This window comes from Camelina sativa, chromosome 15 (genome assembly GCF_030686135.1).
Source record: "Camelina sativa cultivar CO46 ecotype springtype chromosome 15, ASM3068613v1".
NCBI lineage: Eukaryota > Viridiplantae > Streptophyta > Magnoliopsida > Brassicales > Brassicaceae > Camelina > Camelina sativa.
This window is the reverse complement of record NC_141894.1, coordinates 22,946,861-22,964,748: the sequence shown is the minus strand read 5'-3', so window position 1 is coordinate 22,964,748 and position 17,888 is coordinate 22,946,861. Positions and strand designations below refer to the sequence as shown.

Sequence of the window (17,888 nt, the reverse complement as noted above, 5' to 3'; positions counted from 1 at the left end):
GGATCCAAGAGCGCGAAGAACAACCCGAAGATCCACCCGAGAAGTTACCCGACTTCACCCTCGTGTACACCATCGAGTAGACCATCGGGCAGGTCTGGGAAGCTAGGTCAAATGGGTTTCCATATATAAACCCCCTCTTTTCCTAGCTCGCAAACGAGCACGCCGCAGACCCTCAAACCAGAGAGCGAGAGCTTCTGTGAGAGAACTGAGCGACTCAACATTTTTTCTTGTTTTTGTACTTTTAATTTGTAGTTTTTCATAGATCTTTTATCCCTACTCTTTTCTACTCTACTCTATCTTTTTAATAATGTCATTTTCGTTTATTTCTATGGCTTTATCATTCGTTTCTATGTACGAGTAGTGTAGCAAAGTTTCTAGGGATGGGATAGATGATTAGGTGTTCTTGATTGGTTAGGATGCTTTAGTTGATTGTTATGATAGATAAATTTCCTTCTAGGTTGATGTTCTTAATGCGGTCAATAGACCGACAGGTTGAGATTAGATCTAGGGCGTTTATAATGCTACAGGCCAAAAAGAGTAGATAAAATGCTTGATTAGGTCAATGCTAGAGGTATACTTAACTTTGAGTGACAAAATCAGATGAGTCTAAGTATATTGACAAAAGTGAATTGTTCTTAATGCCTGCTTGTTCATATTGCTAGTGCGACAGTGTGGTAGTATGTTCAAGGTTGATTGTTACTAGTGCGACAGTGTGGTGACAAGGTTTTAGAGGTTCATTGTCTAGGAAATAATTGCTTGAGGCATGTAAGGCATCCATATCGGTCTAGAACACTTAGGATTCGATTACCCCCATCCTTAGGAACTTTCGTATTTCATTTCTTGAATTTTCCTTACTTACTCGACCACTTACCCGATCAGGTACACGATAACCTGCATCCAGTAATACCTCGAGCTGTTCATAGTTCACTTGCATACTCGATCACCCCACTCGATCCTGTACTCGATTGCTTGCATCGAGTGCTTAGGTCGTGTGGTTTACTTGTTTATATTCTTTTACTTTGTTTATATTAGGACTGTTAGAACCAAACCCCCTATTACTTGGCTTGACTTGCTTGATTCTAATTGCATCCTATTTGTTAGCATAACAACCATTTGGATTGATAACCCTTTGTACTACAACTGCATAGGGAATTGATACCCTTGTTGAAAACTAGTCTATCACCTCCCTCGAGTTTTCTATGCTTTGTGGATGGTTCATGGAAAGCGACGGATCAGTATGCCGGTAGAGGATGGTTCTGTGTTTTGCCCAGGGGGACGAAACCACCATGGGAGCTTCCAATCTTTGTCGAAGTCTCTCCCCTCTTCATGCGGAGATCGAGGTCCTTCTGTGGGCAATGCGATGCATGATTGGAGCAGATAACCAATCCGTCGTTTTTCTTACTGATTGCTATGACCTGGTGAAGATGGTGTCTTTGCCTTCCGAGTAGCCAGCTTTCACACCTTATCTGGAGGACATACAGGCGGATAGAGAGGAGTTTACTTCATTTTCTTTAGTCTATGTCTCTCGCACTCAGAATGGTAAAGCGGATAATTTGGCTCGACGTGTTCGTTCAGTTCCGCATTTAGTTACCTTTGTAAACAATTTTCTTTCGTATTGGCTCGTTTGAGTCAATCTTGTAAAAAAAAAAAAAAGCTTTACTGACTGAAAGATGAATAAATATGTTATTCTCCTTCTTCAAATCAATCTCAATCTAATGAGATCGTCATTCTTCGCTATATAAATATCTCTAATCATCTATAGTTTTGGATGATACTCGGTATCGTTTTTTTTACTGATTTATTACAAAGCCGTAAATCTGATTCTCTCATGTTCATAGAGTAAAACACCAAAATATTTCTATTGCATCATCGTCAGATATAACATGTTGCCTCCACCATGGTAGTTTTCATGAATGTTGTTTGCAAAGCAAAATGGTTAGGACAAAAACGTTGTTCTTCTTTATGGACCACGTTTGGCATAATGGAAATCATGGCTAGGTTCAGTGCATCAAACATCTGCTCAATTTCGGCGTTAATTATTGTCGTCCTTAGAAAAAGGAGAAGATACATGGTCAAATTTGGTATGTCTAATTGATATGGCAGGCCAACGTGGCTGTATTGATATGGGAATATCTTTACACCCACTGTGGCCGAGGCTGTTACTCATCGACGACGAAGACACCGGGTGGCCTATTTTGATCAAATAGAGTCTGCTCTGGATGAGATACGCTCTGTTGGGTTGGTTGAAGCAGAGGATATAGGTGTTTGGAAAGGGAAAGGAGGTCGACTCACTACAACTTTCTCTACCAAAGAGACATGGGACAACAGACGAGAGACTAGGGGACAAAAATCATGGGCAAGAGGGGTTTGGTTTTCTCAGGCAACACCAAAATACTCTTTTTTTGTATGGCTAGCAGCTCTGAACAAGCTTTCAACAGGAGACCGAATGCAGCATTGGGGTGGTAACTATCAAGCGACATGTGTTCTTTGTTCGGGCCCGTTGGAAATGCAAGACCATTTATTTTTCGCTTGCCATTTTTCAACAGAAGTATGGTCAGGCCTAACTCTCAAGCTCCTATCTAGCAGATTCTTGACGGTGTGGGATGATAACTTAGCTCTTCTTACTGATACGACGCTGAGCTCTGTCACTTTTTACCTACTGCACTATGTTCTTCAGAATACAGTCCCCACTCTCTGGAGAAAACGAAACGGTAGGCGATAGGGAGATACCCCCACTCCAGCTCCTCAACTCCTCAAAACACTCGACCAGCACATCAGGGACAGATTGCTAAGCATCAACACTCAACCAAATGGAAAATCCTCACCGGCGATGGCAGCGTGGCTGGCAGCAAGATAATCTTTACTATGTAAACTTATTTTAGATGTTTTAATGCTCATTTAAACACTCAAAACACAATTTAACTAAGGCTGATGTAAAACATTTTTCGAATAAATTTTACATATTATTTTAAAAAAAGGAGAAGATACATATGATATTTAGAAACCATAAGTGAATCGTCTCCCTCTTCTCTGTCTTACAATAAAGAAACTAGAAACAAAAACATTTATAGTTTTCAATTATTCAATTTTTTTTTTTACAACAAAAGATCAGCTCATATGAGCCAATTAGATAGAAAAATGTTTACAAATAGAACATGATGTAGAGAGATGTACACGCTTGGCGTGCCAAAGAATCCGCATTACATGTGCATTCCGAGAAACAACAGATAAAGAGAACGAAGAAAACTTCTCCCTAGCCTGTCAATCTTGATGTCGTCTACGTATATCAAAAACGATGGCCAGTCTAGAGGAGAAAACACCATATTCACCAAGTCTGAACAACCTGTAAAAAACGCCACGTCCGGATAATCATGTTCGATCATTCACCGCATAGCCCATTTGAAGGCTTCTACTTCTGTATGTAGTGGAGAGAGACTACGACAAAAATTGGTGGATCTCATAGTTGGTGACGAACTTTGTAATAGAGTGCAATACCATCCTGCACCTGCAAAAGCATCACTATCTTTCCAAGCTCCATCAACAAAGCATCAATAACCTGAATACAAAGTCAGAAGAGGAGTAATGCCCGCCCTTAGCCGAGGAGATGAAGCGAAAGGGGGTGGTTGGGAATCCTCATCATCGGCCTCAAATTCAAGTTCCTCTTTGTATTAAAAATTTAATTGATTTAGTACAACTTATATCACATTGTGATGTGTTTTATAACAACAACAAAACGTTGATAAAAAAAACCAAAAAAAAACAAAAGAAAAGAAAAAAAAAATATATTTAAATATACTTTTGATTACTTTGAGAATGTGAATATATATATTTTATATAAAATTAGTATAGCATATAGTAAAATTATTATTTATGAAATTACGACATATGTAATTAATATATTTCTATTAATATTACTTCTCCAATTTTTGATCATATTAGTTTACATTTTTTTATTTTTTAGTAATTGTGTTTTATCAAATCTTTATTACTTTTAAAATATTAAATAAGACATAAATTTGATATGGCGAACATATTGTTTTTATATGAAAATTGTGTTCTTATCCATTGACGTGAGTGCATTAAACCCTTCATCTCTATGTAACATACGCGAATCAAAACTCTATGTTTTGGGGATGGGTGTCGATCGACACTAAGGGTAGTGTCGATCGACACCATTAATGTCTGGTTCGATCAGTTCGATTTAATTATTAATTTGGGTTGGTTTGGTTTAAGGAAAACTATTGAACCAAGATATTTAAAGGATTTGTCGACAGAAGGGTTTTGGCAAGTTTTGTTTGTCGCCATTTCATGGTTTTGAGAGAAAAAGAGAGAAAAGAAGGGTTCTTGAGTTTTTGGGAGGATTGGTGAGATTTCTTGGCTGTTCTTAAGAGATCTGAAGCTAGGAAGGTGCTAGAATCTTGCTAGGAGGGTTGGATTCATTGTTGTTGGTCAGAATCTTTATGCAAAGAGGTGAGTGCATGACCATGGCTGATCTAAGCCTGAGATTTCCTTTATCTCGCTTGTTTGGTGTTGTTTGTGGTGTTTTTCTTGCTTGTTATGGCTGCTATAGGGTTCCTATGGATTCATATGGCCTTGGGATTGAGTGTTGGACGGATTGGAGGTGATGGGAAGCGAGATTCGACTCTCGGCTTCGAGCGAAACGCGTTTGCAGAGTCAGTATCGATCGACACTGTGGGGTAGTGTCGGTCGACACCAAGAGCCAGTGTCGGTCGACACTTGGCTGGTGTCGGTCGACACCTCCCTTCCAGCGAAGCGATGTTTGTTTCCTGGTTTGTATGATTTGTTTGTTGATTGTTGTGGACATTGATATCTGAGTTGCTTGTGTGTATAGCGCAGTAGATGGGAGGATTGCCTTACTGAGTGTTTATCAAATATTCATGCATCTCAATTTGTGTTTGTGGTGCAGGTAAAGGCAAAGTGTGATCGTGGAATCAAGGCAATAAAGAGGAGGATGTTCTAGGGACTCGATTGGTTGTTGTCTGGCATTGCTAGATTGCTAGAGTTGGGTCATTAGAATATTGCTAGGTTGCTAGTTCTATGTTTCCTGTTGTTTGAGTATTGGATAATTGTTATGTTTTACATATTGGTTATTTATTATTAGATATTTATTAGATATTATATGATTTATTTTATACTGTTTGGTTTGGTTGTGGTTAGGTGGCTAGTGGGTATAAGACCACTAATTTAATTTATTATTATTATTACTATTATTATTATCTATTATTAAAAAACCGGTCGGATCTTTTCAAAACTAAAATCTAGTTTTATTATGATTAGTTTTATTAGGATGTAATGTACAGTTAAATTGTAATGCAAGATGGATTACGTAAAATTTAGATCCGGATTTAAAACAACTACCTAATAATATCTATAAACAATATGCAGAATACAACTTTTTTTGTTTTTTTTCAATATAAACACTCAAAAGCTTCATTATCTACACCTATTCATAATATCATTATAGTTCATTGAAACCCTTCCAAATTAAAGTTTAGATAAAAAAAATTACACAAGCCCACTTTTTGTTTTTAATCCGCCAAGCTTCAAATCCTATGCGTTTGAAGCTGTAACAGCCTTGAATAAGCTCCCTCTGGTCGACTTACCAGCTCGGAATGGCTGCCTTGCTCCACACAGAATACAACTTTAATTGCTACTATATTCAATACTTTGCATATATTTTTTAGACTCACTGTAATGCTCCGGTACGCTACGTCCCGAAGGTTTTAAAAGCTGAAATAATCCCAAATAAAAGCCGAAATAAGCCACTGAAAACGCCATTAAATGCCATGGACACAAAACTCTCACTTGGTGGTGCCATGCTTAACCAACGCTTTAAACCTGAGAAGGCAACACTGAATGGCAAAAAGAACAGCTACTATGACCAGAATTTGATAAGTGACATTTCTTAGGCTAGAACAGTAAAAATGGTAACCAGACTGATGTCTATTATACCGTATCTGTACATAGTACCGGATAAATACTAGTAAGTAGTAACTAGTAAGTTTAATAAAACAACTGATTTAATTAAATAGAAAAGTTGAGAAAACATGAGTTTGACATGTTCTCCATTCATGTCTTTCTTTCAATATATAGATGTATATAACTTACAAGTTGATTTTGAGTAAAAAAATATAATTTACTTAAATTAAATTAATAGAAGTTATAAAAGTTGCTAATGAATTATCATAGAGAAATTAATAAAGTTACATATGCTTAATTATTGACCTAAAAACACACACATAGCTTCACTGGAAAAACATAACTAGATATAACAAAAATAAAAACAAAAAAGGTCATACTGTTTGAAACCTCACGGTTACAATCATTAAATCTATCTATCATTATGAGCAGAGCCGGCTCAAGACACAAGCTGATGAAACATCAGTTTGCGGCCGCGAATAATATAGCTCTGAAATCGGCTCTTTGTTACAGATAGTTAGTTTGGCCTAGTGGTATAAGCAGTGGTATGGAGTATATATGATGTCATGAGTTGGAGTCCCAACACTAATTTTTTGGTCTTTTCAATTAATTTTATTTTTAACATGCCAAAAAATTAGTGTTGGAGTTATACATATATTGAGGGTCATGATGAGAGTCATATATTGATGGTGAGTTGCTGCAACAAGTTTGGGTCAATTTGATAGCCGTCGTTATGCATCACTTCACCTATTAATTGCCATCTTTAGCCGCTGGACTTCTACAGTACTCAATTGTTCATTCGATGCTAATACTTCCTTCAGCCGTTGTGCTTCCACACTCAATTGTTCGTTCAACGTTGTCGTCGCCTTTGGGCTTTTGATTTCTGCATGCAACCGAATTATTTTGCTTACACATAACAACAAATATTAGGTCTAAATGGTATTCAATGGTATAGCGGAGAATAATAAATGTATCTCACAGTTAAGGATCTAATAAAATCCCGCCTAAATGCATGAAAATCTTAAATGTGTTTTTATGCATGAAAATATCAAATATGATTTAAAATTACTATACGAGTGAGGTCATAAACAAAGATCACGCAGTTACAACCGTTTATGTTCGAAAATTTTAAATTTACTATAGATTTCAAAACAAAGAACTTGCTTAAGTATCACTGGAAATTAGTTAGATGATGTGTAATTGTGTACCGTCATGAAGTTTTGCTTGTTGCTCCAATCAAGTCGTATCCTGAATTCCTTCCTCTCATCAATCAGCATGTTTTTATCATTCTGCATGCAACAACAATATAAATTCACTAAGTTCCTTACATGAATCATTTTTATACGGAGTTTAGATATGACAATTTCATAGTTGCTAATATGATGTCTCACCTCCAAAAGCGTCTCTTTTTCTTTTATCAAAGTGATATCCTTCTCAAGAAACATTACGTTGTGTTCCAAGTCAAGAAGGTACCGTGACTTCCTCTTCTTTGAACGTGCAGCTGCTTCTCTGTTTACCAAGATTCTGAAAGACCATACACGTGGATAAATGCAGGGCCGGCGCAAATTAACTAGATGCCTAAAGAACAAAATAAATTTATTCACCGTTAAACAAAAAAAAAAATATATATATATATATATATATATTCAAAACATGCATTTCCCAGGTTCAAACTCATCAAACACTGCAAGTATGTGAAGGGCGATGACCACTGTACCTCAACAACTTTTCTATTATGATACCCATAATATATTATCTGATGCTTAAAGCCTGTGTTTTACCAGCTTTAGCTACTAGCCGGACCTGGATAAATGTATGATAAAAATGAAACAAAAAGCTATCTCAAAACTTACCGTCTGACTTTCTTAGGATCAGATTTCATTTCGGTAAGTTTGGTACATTTTGAAATCTTTTTCAATTCATACAGCAGTATACTCATCTTTCCGAAACTTGAGGTCCAAAGTATTCTGGTAGTCAGTGCCGGCCCAACCAATTTTGCTGCCTAAAGCAAAAAATTTTTTTTTGCCCATTAATAAACATTAGAAAAAAAAGTTACAAAAAACTGGTGCAGACAGGTTCGAACTCGTAACACTGAAGGAGTATACAGGCGTACCCAACCACTGTACCACTACAACTTTTTGAAAATTGATGCCCCTTAAATCACTAATATATTCTGGCGCCTAAAGCCCTTGCTTTACAGGCTTTAGGTCAGGGCCGGCACTGCTGGTAGTCTCCATCAGCCGAACTAGTAGAGGAAACAACACCCGGAGAAAGAGGTAGCTCCAAGAAGTTAGTGAAACAACTATTCACTGAAACACTCCTGTAGTGTCTGCTTAAAGGTTCAATGTTTTTGCCTGCTCTTCTCTTTACACCCGAAGGAGGCGATGAAGGTTTTTTGTTATCCTCCACATGAGCCGATGACAAAGAACCACATAACAACGGTGGAGAAAGGTTCATCGATCTAAGTGATGATGATGTAATGACGACGGAGAAGGGCTTAAAGGAGGCAAGGATGAGTCGACACCCAACTGCTGAGTTCTCGACTGTGGTTCGGAAGGAGTGATATTGTCGCGTCCATTCATCGGTGAGGATTAAAGAAAACAATGGAGTATCTACATCATATACAATAAAACCTCTATAAACTGATAATCACTATAAATTAATAAATTCTTCCGGTCCTAAGTTGGATGGATGTAAAAAATGACACAATGCGATAAAAATTTACATAATAATTATTTTGAATTTATTTTTGTAAACATATGGTCTCATCAACGTTATAAATTAACAATTATATAAATTATTAATTGTTGTAAATCACTAAGGATGGATCTCCATAACCAGCCCACATACATGTCCAAGTCCACAAGGCCTATCGGCCACCTTCTCTTATTCTAAGTCGGTTTAGGAATCCTATTGTGTTAGGGCTTTTTCCATTACTATATATATGTACTCTTACCGATTGAATCAATAATAGAAGAGAATACAACCTCTAGTATCTCTACTTTCACAACACATTATCAGCACGAGTTTGCTCTAGACTCCACTGAGAAAATTTCCTAACCCTAAAACCGCCACACATTATCCCTTGTTCATTCAAGCTCGCGACCGGTTCTAGTTCGTGATCAATCCGTGGTGGTCAGCTCCTGTTCGTGATCAGTTCGTGTTTGTGACCAGTCCGAGGTTCGTTGCTTGTTCGTGATCAAGCTCAAGGTATATCTGAGGGCTTTAGCTCACAGATCAATTCCATTCAACCCCAAACGGTGTTAAGGTAAATAAATCGAACCTATCGGACATATACATATCAAACCTGATCTTAAATATATTAGAACCCTAAAATCTACAATTACACAATCAACAAACAATGCCCTAAGTTCTAAATCCCGATTTTTGAAACCCTAAATCCTAAAACTTTAAAATCTGATTGCTTGAGGTTAAGGATTGCTTAGGATAGATTGTTTGCTATTAAAATGATTGTGCCATGTTTAAAATCCGATTGTTATTGACTGCTTGTTTGAAAATCGACTGTATGAAACCTTAAAATCGGAACCCTAGAAAAAACAAATTTCCCTAAAAAACTTTTGTCTTAATCCTAACTAGAAAAGGAAACCCTATATAGAGAAAAGGAAAACTTGAAAACTTAAAATTATTTGCATTTTTACTTGTTCATACTAGATTATAATTTTGTCTAGGATTGTTTCATGCATATATTAACTATGTAATTAAGGACAAGAAATTATTTACTAAAATTGCCATGGTTCGGTCTTAAATACCGCATGGCCTAAAACGATTGCATGGTTTGGTCTTAAATACCGCATGAAATAATCGGGTGCATGTTTTTGTATTTTATAGATGTCAAAGATCAACAATCTCCAATATGCTGCACTTAATGTCTCTGGAGACAACTATTTACAATGGGCATTAGATACTAAGATTACCCTAAAATCAAAGGATCTATGCGAATGCATTGAGGATGATAATGATTGCACTGAAAAGAGTAGGTATAAGGCGATCTTGCTAATACGCCACCACCTTGCTGAGAGTCCCAAGAACCAGTACCTTACCATTGAGAATCCTCTTGACTTTTGGACAGAGTTGAAAAACAGATATGGACACCAAAAGACAGTGCTCCTACGAAAGGCTCAATTCAATTGGAAAATCTAAGGATCCAGAATTTTAATTTCGTGGATGAGTATAACTCAGAGCTATTTAAGATAGGCTCGATCTTGAAATTATGTGTTAAGGAGGTTACTGAGAAAGACTTGCTAGAGAAAACATTCTCAATCTTTCACACCAATAACATACTGCTTCAGCAACACTATCGTGAAAAGGGCTTTAAGACATATGAAGTCTCATCGCTTGTTTGCTACTTGCTGAGCAAAAAAATGAGCTATTGTTGATGAACAGTGCAATGAGACCTCCTGGTTCTGTTCCATTACCAGAAGCCCACAAGATTGATATGACCAAGAAAGAGCCTAAAGAGCCTAAAGAGCCTAAAGAGACTAAAGAGTCTAACTACGTCCATAGAGATAAGTATCACGGCCGTGGACGTGGTGGAAGAGGACTTGGTGGTCGTGGCAATTACCATGGAAATAATTATGATGGTCATGGCCGTGGAAATCGATCAGACTTCGGTCGTGGTCAAGGAAGAGGCCGCGGAATTTTCAAACCGCAACATAAGACCAAATCCATTTGCCATAGATGTGGTATGGAGAACCATTGGGTAAAGACATGCAGAACACCTAAGCACCTTGCTGATCTCTATCAAGAGAGTTTGAAAAAGAATCCAGAAGCTAACCTGGTTCATCTCGATGGTGAAGGAGATTTTGACCATGAGAAAGATGATCAATTGGATTGTGAGACTTCAGATTGTCTAAGAGAGGATAATTAAACTTAAATATTGTCTTAATTTAATTTCCATGTTTTATGCATTGAATTTTATTGGATTACGATTTTGGATTATAATTTTGGTTTAAATTCAGTTATTTTATTTCCTTCAAATATATATTTGTTTGTTTTATTCTTTTATGTCTAAAACATAATTCTTGTCCATATTAAGAAATGGATGAGGACAAGAACATACTTTTGGTGGATAGTGGATCAAGCCACACAATTTTGAAGGACAAGAGATATTTTGTTAATCTCACTTTGAAAAATGCCAATATTAGCACAATAGCGGGTATAGCAAGTCTAATTGAAGGCTACGGCCAGGCCCATATTCTTTTACCTAATGGCACACATCATGAAATAAGTGATGCTTTATATTCACCCAGCTCAAAAAGGAGCTTATTGAGTTTCAAAGATATTCGTTTGAATGGGTTCCATGTTGAAATTAAGGGTGAAGGGAACCAAGAGTTCCTACATATTACTGAAATCACCCAATGCCATAAGAAACTCCTAGAGACTATACCCGTATTATCTACTGGTCTTTACCATGCTAAAATTTATATAATAGAAGCTAATTTGGCAATGAACAATTCGCTTTATGGCATGACCGGCTTGGCCATCAGGGTTCTAACATGATGCGTAAGCTGATATTAAATTCAAATGGGCACACTCTTAAAGAGAGACGAGTTACCCTAAGAATCTCACGTGTGTAGCATGTGCACAAGGGAAACTCATTATAAGGCCATCACCAGTAAAAGTTGATAACATCATTATTTTACTCATATTAGCTATAGTTTTCATATGCATTTAGGAAGATTTTGATGAGATTCTAGGTATAAAATGTATGTTATCAAGTATTTCAAGTTTCAACAAGGTTTTACAGGTTTTAGGAAAGTTTCAGAGCTTTACAGTACGGGCAACTTTTGGAGAGCTTCAAGAACTTAAAATATATCATGTTAGGCGTGTGCTTTTGCTTGTGGTTTGCTTTTGCAGGGGGTTGCTGTTAAATATTGGGAGCGGGAAGGGTTGATTTTGCGTATTGAAGCTCGACTTATACCCTGCCTAGGATCGAAGAGATTGCGTGCAGGCGGCGGCTTATTTTGCTCGTCGACCTCAGCCTGTTTGCGGGCATTGTTTGGAACCCGGCTTTTACCTACACTTTGCGTGGAGTGTGGCTTTTGTTTGTTTTTTTTAGTCGGACAACTGGCCAAATTGCCGACCTTATTTACTTATCTTGTTTTTTTTTTTTTTTGTATGACGCTTGTCAATTTTGTAAGACGGTATGCTTAAATAAAAGAAATGCCGAAGTTATTCACAAAGAAAAATTTATAAGTAGTGGCTGCACCTTTTCAGGTTGCCTACATACCTCTTTTTTTTTTTAGAGGATAAAGCCGATCGTAGTTCAAGTTACATAGATATTAGATACTCTTAGACAGAAATAAATATCCCCGTTTGTTTTTTTTTTTTTTTTTTTTTTTTTTTTTTTTTAGTAGAAATAACGCTTAAGGTTGCCAGCGTTTCAGGATCGCGGGATTGCTTTGCCGGTAATGGTAATTAGCTCTTAGACTCCTAGGCGGACGACCTTGGACACTTGGTATGGACCTTCCCATTTTGCGCCGAGTTTCCCAGCATTGAGTTCGGCGGTATTCTCGAACACTTTGCGTAAGACGAGATCTCCCTCACTGAAATATCGCAGGTTGACCTTTTTGTTATAGTGACGGGCTGCCGCTTGTTGGTAATTCTGAATTCGGAGTAGAACATGGTCCTGCAATTCTTCGATCTCGTCTAGGGTGTTGTAAAGCATTTCGTTGTTTAGCTATGGGTTTTTGACTAGCATGGTTTAGCGTAAACTGTTGACGCTGACTTCGGCTTGTGCCATTGCTTCCAAACCGTAAGCTAGTGAAAATGGAGTTTGTCCTGACGCTCTTCGCGGGGTTGTTCGGTGTGACCATAGCACACCATCTAGCTCGTTGGCCCAGAGTCCTTTCTTTTCTTCAAGTCACTTTTTCAGGCCATTTATGATTGTCTTGTTGGTTGCTTCTGCCTGGCCGTTACCTTGGGGGTACCTCGGAGTTGACTTGCTAAGGCGGATACGCCAAATTGCGCAGAAGTCATCGAATTTCTTGGATATAAATTGCGACCCATTATCAGTTACGATCTAGTATGGTAATCCGTGTCGGCATATTATGTTTTTCCAAACAAAATTCTGGACCTCATTCGCTTGGATTTTCTTATAGGACTCAGCCTCGACCCACTTGGTGAAGTAGTCAGTTAATATAAGAAGGAATTTTTTGTCGTGCGAAGCAGGCAGTAGTCCGACAATATCCATCGCCCATCTCATGAACGGGTACAGCGCTGTTGTTGTGGAGAGTAATTCCGCCGGGGCGTGTATATCAGATGCGTGCCTTTGACATTTTTCGCATTACACGGCAAATTGCTCGCAATCATTGATCATAGTTGGCCAGTATATTCCATGCTTTCTGTTTTTTAGCGCTAGAGCATGTCTGCCTGAGTGGTTTCCACCGGCTCCTTCGTGTGTTTCTTGCATTACCCGGTGGGCCTCCTCTGCCGAGATGCAATGCAATAAAATGCCGGCCGCACTCCATCGGTAGAGGCGTCCCTCAATTATGGCGTATTGTGCCGCTTTCTTTTTTAGACGTCGGGCCTGCCACTTGTCCGCGGGGACTGTTCCTTCATTGATAAACTGAAGTATCTGCTGTCGCCAATCAGCTGACTCGGCATCATTACTAGGCCGCATATCTTCATCTAGGTCGGCAGGTTCCATCGGGTCGGGAGATATTACATTGATGTGAGCCCCAGTGTCGATACTGCTTGTCGAAATGCTTTCGACCGGGATCACTCAACGCAAATCCGGGTCTGAGGTTGACGCTAAAACAGCCAGAGCGTCCGCGGGAGCGTTAGCACTTCGGGGTATCTTGTCAATCACGAAATGATCAAACCCTTTTGCGAGCTCCGTAACTATCTTCAAGTAGGCGTCCATGCGACCGCATTTGGTTCCATACTCACCATTGTATTGGTTGGCAACGAGCTGGGAATCGCAGTAGGCGTGAATTCGTTTCACGCCGATCCCTGCTGCAAGTCGCCTCCCGGCAAATAATGCTTCATATTCTGACTCATTGTTTGTTGCGGTGAAGTTGAGACAGAACGATTGCTCGACGACCTCTCCGGTAGGCGATGTTAGGCGAATCCCGATCCCTGGACCATGCTGCGACGATGCTCCGTCGACGTATAAATACCAGTTTTCTTCAGTCGAAGTGAAATGCTGCGGCAGCTCGACGGTGAAATCTGCCAATACTTGAGACTTCATGCATGTTCGGCCGAGGTATTCAATGTCATGCTCACTTAATTCGACTGCCCATTTTGCCATGCGGCCGGATTGTCTCGGGCTGTGAAGAATTTGCCGTAAAGGTTGGTTTGTCAGGATCGCGATTGTGTGCGACTGGAAAAAGGGCCTGAGTTTGCGAGCCGAGATGACCACAGCGTAGGCTATTTTTTCTAAGTTCGGATAACGTAGCTCGGCCCCGTGTAGAGTCTTGCTGACGTAGAAAATAGGCTTTTGCTCGCCTCAGTCGTGTCTGACTAGTACCCTGCTAACTGCCGATCCAGAAACAGCGATATATAGGTAGAGCTTTTCTCCCTCCTCGGACTTCGAAAGTATGGGTGGAGTGGTCAAATAAGTTTTTAACTCGACGAACGCCTGTTCGCACTCGGCGGTCCATTCGTACTCCTTGTTCGTTGACCGCAGCAACTGGTAGAACGGCAAGCTCTTGTCAGTCGATCGTGAAATGAATCGGTTTAGGGCTGCTATTCTACCAGTCAGACGCTGGACTTTGCGCTTGTTTCACGGCGAGGGCATATCGAGTATAGCCTTGATTTGCTTCGGGTTCGCCTCTATTCCCCTTTTTGTGACGATGTACCCTAGGAATTCACCAGACGTCACGCCGAATGAGCATTTTGCCGGGTTGACTTTCATGTTATACTTATTCAGGGTTTGAAAACATTTTCGCAAATGCTCGACATGATCGCTTCCGCTTGTTGACTTGACTAGCATATCATCGATGTACACCTCCATAGTTATCTCCAGCTGGTCGGCGAACAATTTATTGATGAGGCGCTGATAGGTGGCTCCCGCGTTCTTTAGGCCGAACGGCATGACCTTGTAGCAGAATGTGCCTTGATCAGTAATAAAGGCAGTCTTTTCGCGGTCATCGGTGTGCATCAAGATTTGGTTGTATCCTAAGAAGGCGTCCATGAAGGAAAGCAGTGCATTCCCTGACGTGGCCTCGACGAGCCTCTCTATATGCAGTAACGGGTAGCTATCCTTGGGGCAGGTTTTATTTAGATCTGTAAAGTCGATGCAGACTCTATTCTTCCCGTTTTTCTTTTTTACTACCACCGGGTTTGCTAGCCATTCGGGGTACTTGACCTCCATGATAGATGATGTTCATATATTTAACCTTATTTTCCCTTAGTATATTCACATCTTTTGCATCTTTTGTTATCCATTTTGATCATTATTGCATAGCTTTAGGACCAATCATGCATTAGAGTTTAGTTGCATTGCATTTGCATCTTTTCATGCATAAACAGGTGATTTTGGAGCTTAAGGAGCATGGAAGCAATGCTGAGGAGAAGTGAAGCAATCATGAAGGAAAAGCAAGAGAGTTAAGGCTGAAGAACCAAGGTCCGGAGTCCAACTCGACTGCACACTCGACCAGACACTCGACCGTGTGCTGAGGAGGACTCGACTGAGTGGAGGATGCACGAGAGAAGCCAGCTCGACCTGCCACTCGACCGAGCACAGGTCAAGTTGACCGAGCCGTTGACTATTTTGTCTTATAGTATTTTTAGGGCTTCCACTCCCTCTCCTATATAAAGCCTTGTACCTGCAGCCACCAAAACAGTCCAGCTTTTTAGATGTTCTCTAGACCTAGTATTTACCCTTTTGGGAATTATTCCTTTTGCACTTTTATTTTTCTTAGATCTTGTACTTGTTTTAAGAGAAAAAGACTAAATTCTTCAATATTGTTGGTTTCATAACTTTCTTAATATTGAGAATTTGAGTTTGATTCTTTCTCCAATATTGTAGATCTTTGCTTTATCTTTCTAATGATGCAAGTTTCGTATTTTTCTGGGTTTTTGACTTTGTTCATCATGTGTTCTTGTGAGTAGTTCTCTAGGATCTTGAGGATGGGTTAGGCTGGATTGATCTTGTGGTTTGTTTGATTTGGTCAAGCTTGATTGTTGTAGATCTCTTCTAGGCTAGATGTTCTTAATGCTGATCCTATATCTAAGAAGGTAGGGTTTGATTTCAAGCATCTTAGCATCACACCAATGTTTAAGGAGCATAGATAAGGATAGATCTAGAGCTTACCATTAGGCTTGCTAAGAGATTAGAGGTCTTGTTTGGTTTGAGATGTATTGCTTAATGCATGCTTGTGTAGATTCTTTTCTTTGTGAGAACAAGTCTAGAGATGCATAGGTTTGATTGTTTCTTGCCATGAGAGTGGATGAAACTTGTCTTAGATTTATATGTCTAGAGATTAGCTCAAAGTTGTTTGAGGTTTCTTGACCAAGTTAGATAACCACAATGATTGGTTCAGCCCATGAATCCCTCCTCAAGGCCTTCTTTGTTTATTGATTTTTAAGTCTTAATCCTACTGCTTGCTTGTTGTTTGATTCGTTTTTGCATTGCTCTGTTTTTATTGTGTTGCTTGTTTTTTGTGTTTAGTCCAGCTCGACCCTGCACTCGATCTACACTCGATCAAGTGCTTGCTCGAGTTCTTCCCCAGAATTCTTGTTTATGCTTTGTAGTTGTTCTGTTTCATCCTAATTTCATTTCTGTTGCATTCATTTAGCTTCCTATTCATTACTTGCCTTGCATTAGTTCATTTCTTGCATTACAATAGTTTCTATTTCTGTTCTTGTTTCATAACTGCTATAATTATTCTGTTTCATTTGCATTTAGCTCTTAGTTCTTGTAGTTTTACTTTCTGCATTTTACATTTTCATCATAGGATTGTTAGTGACAAACATTCTTCACATTTGGTTTGACTTAGTCTCATATGCATGTCTTAATTGTTCACAAAAACTCAAATAGGATTGACACCTCTTATACTGCAACTGCATAAGGGGAATTGAAACACCTTACCATCCATTCATTCATATCTCACCATTGCATACATTCATCTCTCACCACCACCAAACAAAGTGAGTTTCAATTTGGCGCTGTTGTCCATTTGAGTGTGTTTTTGTGACATTTAGGATCCATATTAGTCTAAGATTAAGTTCGTTTATACACTTGTGAAGTTGCTGCACTCGAATCTTCTGTTGCTGGGTTGTCTTGAGTTTCAGGTACCCACTCGACCAACAACTCGACAACCACTCGACCGAGCAGTGATCAAGCACCTGCTCGAGTCAGAAGCCATATCTATTTAGACACCACTTCCCAGTCGACTCGACCTTCCATTCGAGCTGGTGCTCGACCGAGTGTCAGTTCGAGTCAGTAATCATGTTTGAAAGCAGTATGTTCCATTATGTACCCATGCACCAGCAACCAGAGTTCCAGGCTCAATGGTGTCACCCTCCAATGTTTCAGACCTGCCAAGCCCAAGAACTTGACTTAAGAGCTATGATGCAACAATTGTTGCTTGGGCAAGCCAATAAGCAGACTGAGGAGGCAAGGCAGTTTGAAGAGCAGACCCAAAAATTGAATTCTTATTCTCATGACCTGAGTAACCATCTTGAGAGTCTGACCTCTTTATTCCAGTACATGGAGAGCTCCATTGCTTCTACTTCAGCTCCTAAGCCACACCAACTTCTTGAACAAGCCATTCAAAACCCAAGGGAGATCACTGTTAAAGCAATCCATCTCCATGAGGAAAATATCACTGAGGACAGTGAGGTTCAAGTTGGGGAGGATTTGTCACTTATGGAAGCCCAGAGTGAAGGTTTTTCAAAGCAGACTGAAGCAGGGAAACCACTCGAACAGGTGCTCGAGCTAGCACTCGACCGAGTGCATGATCGAGTGGCCGATCGAGTTG

General features: G+C 39.4%; 2 protein-coding genes and 1 pseudogene across 2 annotated transcripts; 1 reads left to right on the top strand and 2 right to left on the bottom strand.

The window, feature by feature from the left end:
• The first annotated feature begins 9,789 nt into the window (after positions 1-9,789).
• Positions 9,790-10,828, top strand: LOC147926942 (uncharacterized; annotated as a pseudogene).
• Positions 10,829-13,246: 2,418 nt separating this feature from the next.
• LOC147926941 (uncharacterized) lies at positions 13,247-13,609 on the bottom strand. Its single transcript, XM_087487244.1, has one exon. It carries the CDS (start codon positions 13,607-13,609, stop codon positions 13,247-13,249), a length of 363 nt encoding a protein of 120 aa, XP_087343370.1.
• A 75-nt stretch (positions 13,610-13,684) lies between these two features.
• LOC147926940 (uncharacterized) lies at positions 13,685-14,212 on the bottom strand. Its single transcript, XM_087487243.1, has one exon. It carries the CDS (start codon positions 14,210-14,212, stop codon positions 13,685-13,687), a length of 528 nt encoding a protein of 175 aa, XP_087343369.1.
• Positions 14,213-17,888: the final 3,676 nt, after the last annotated feature.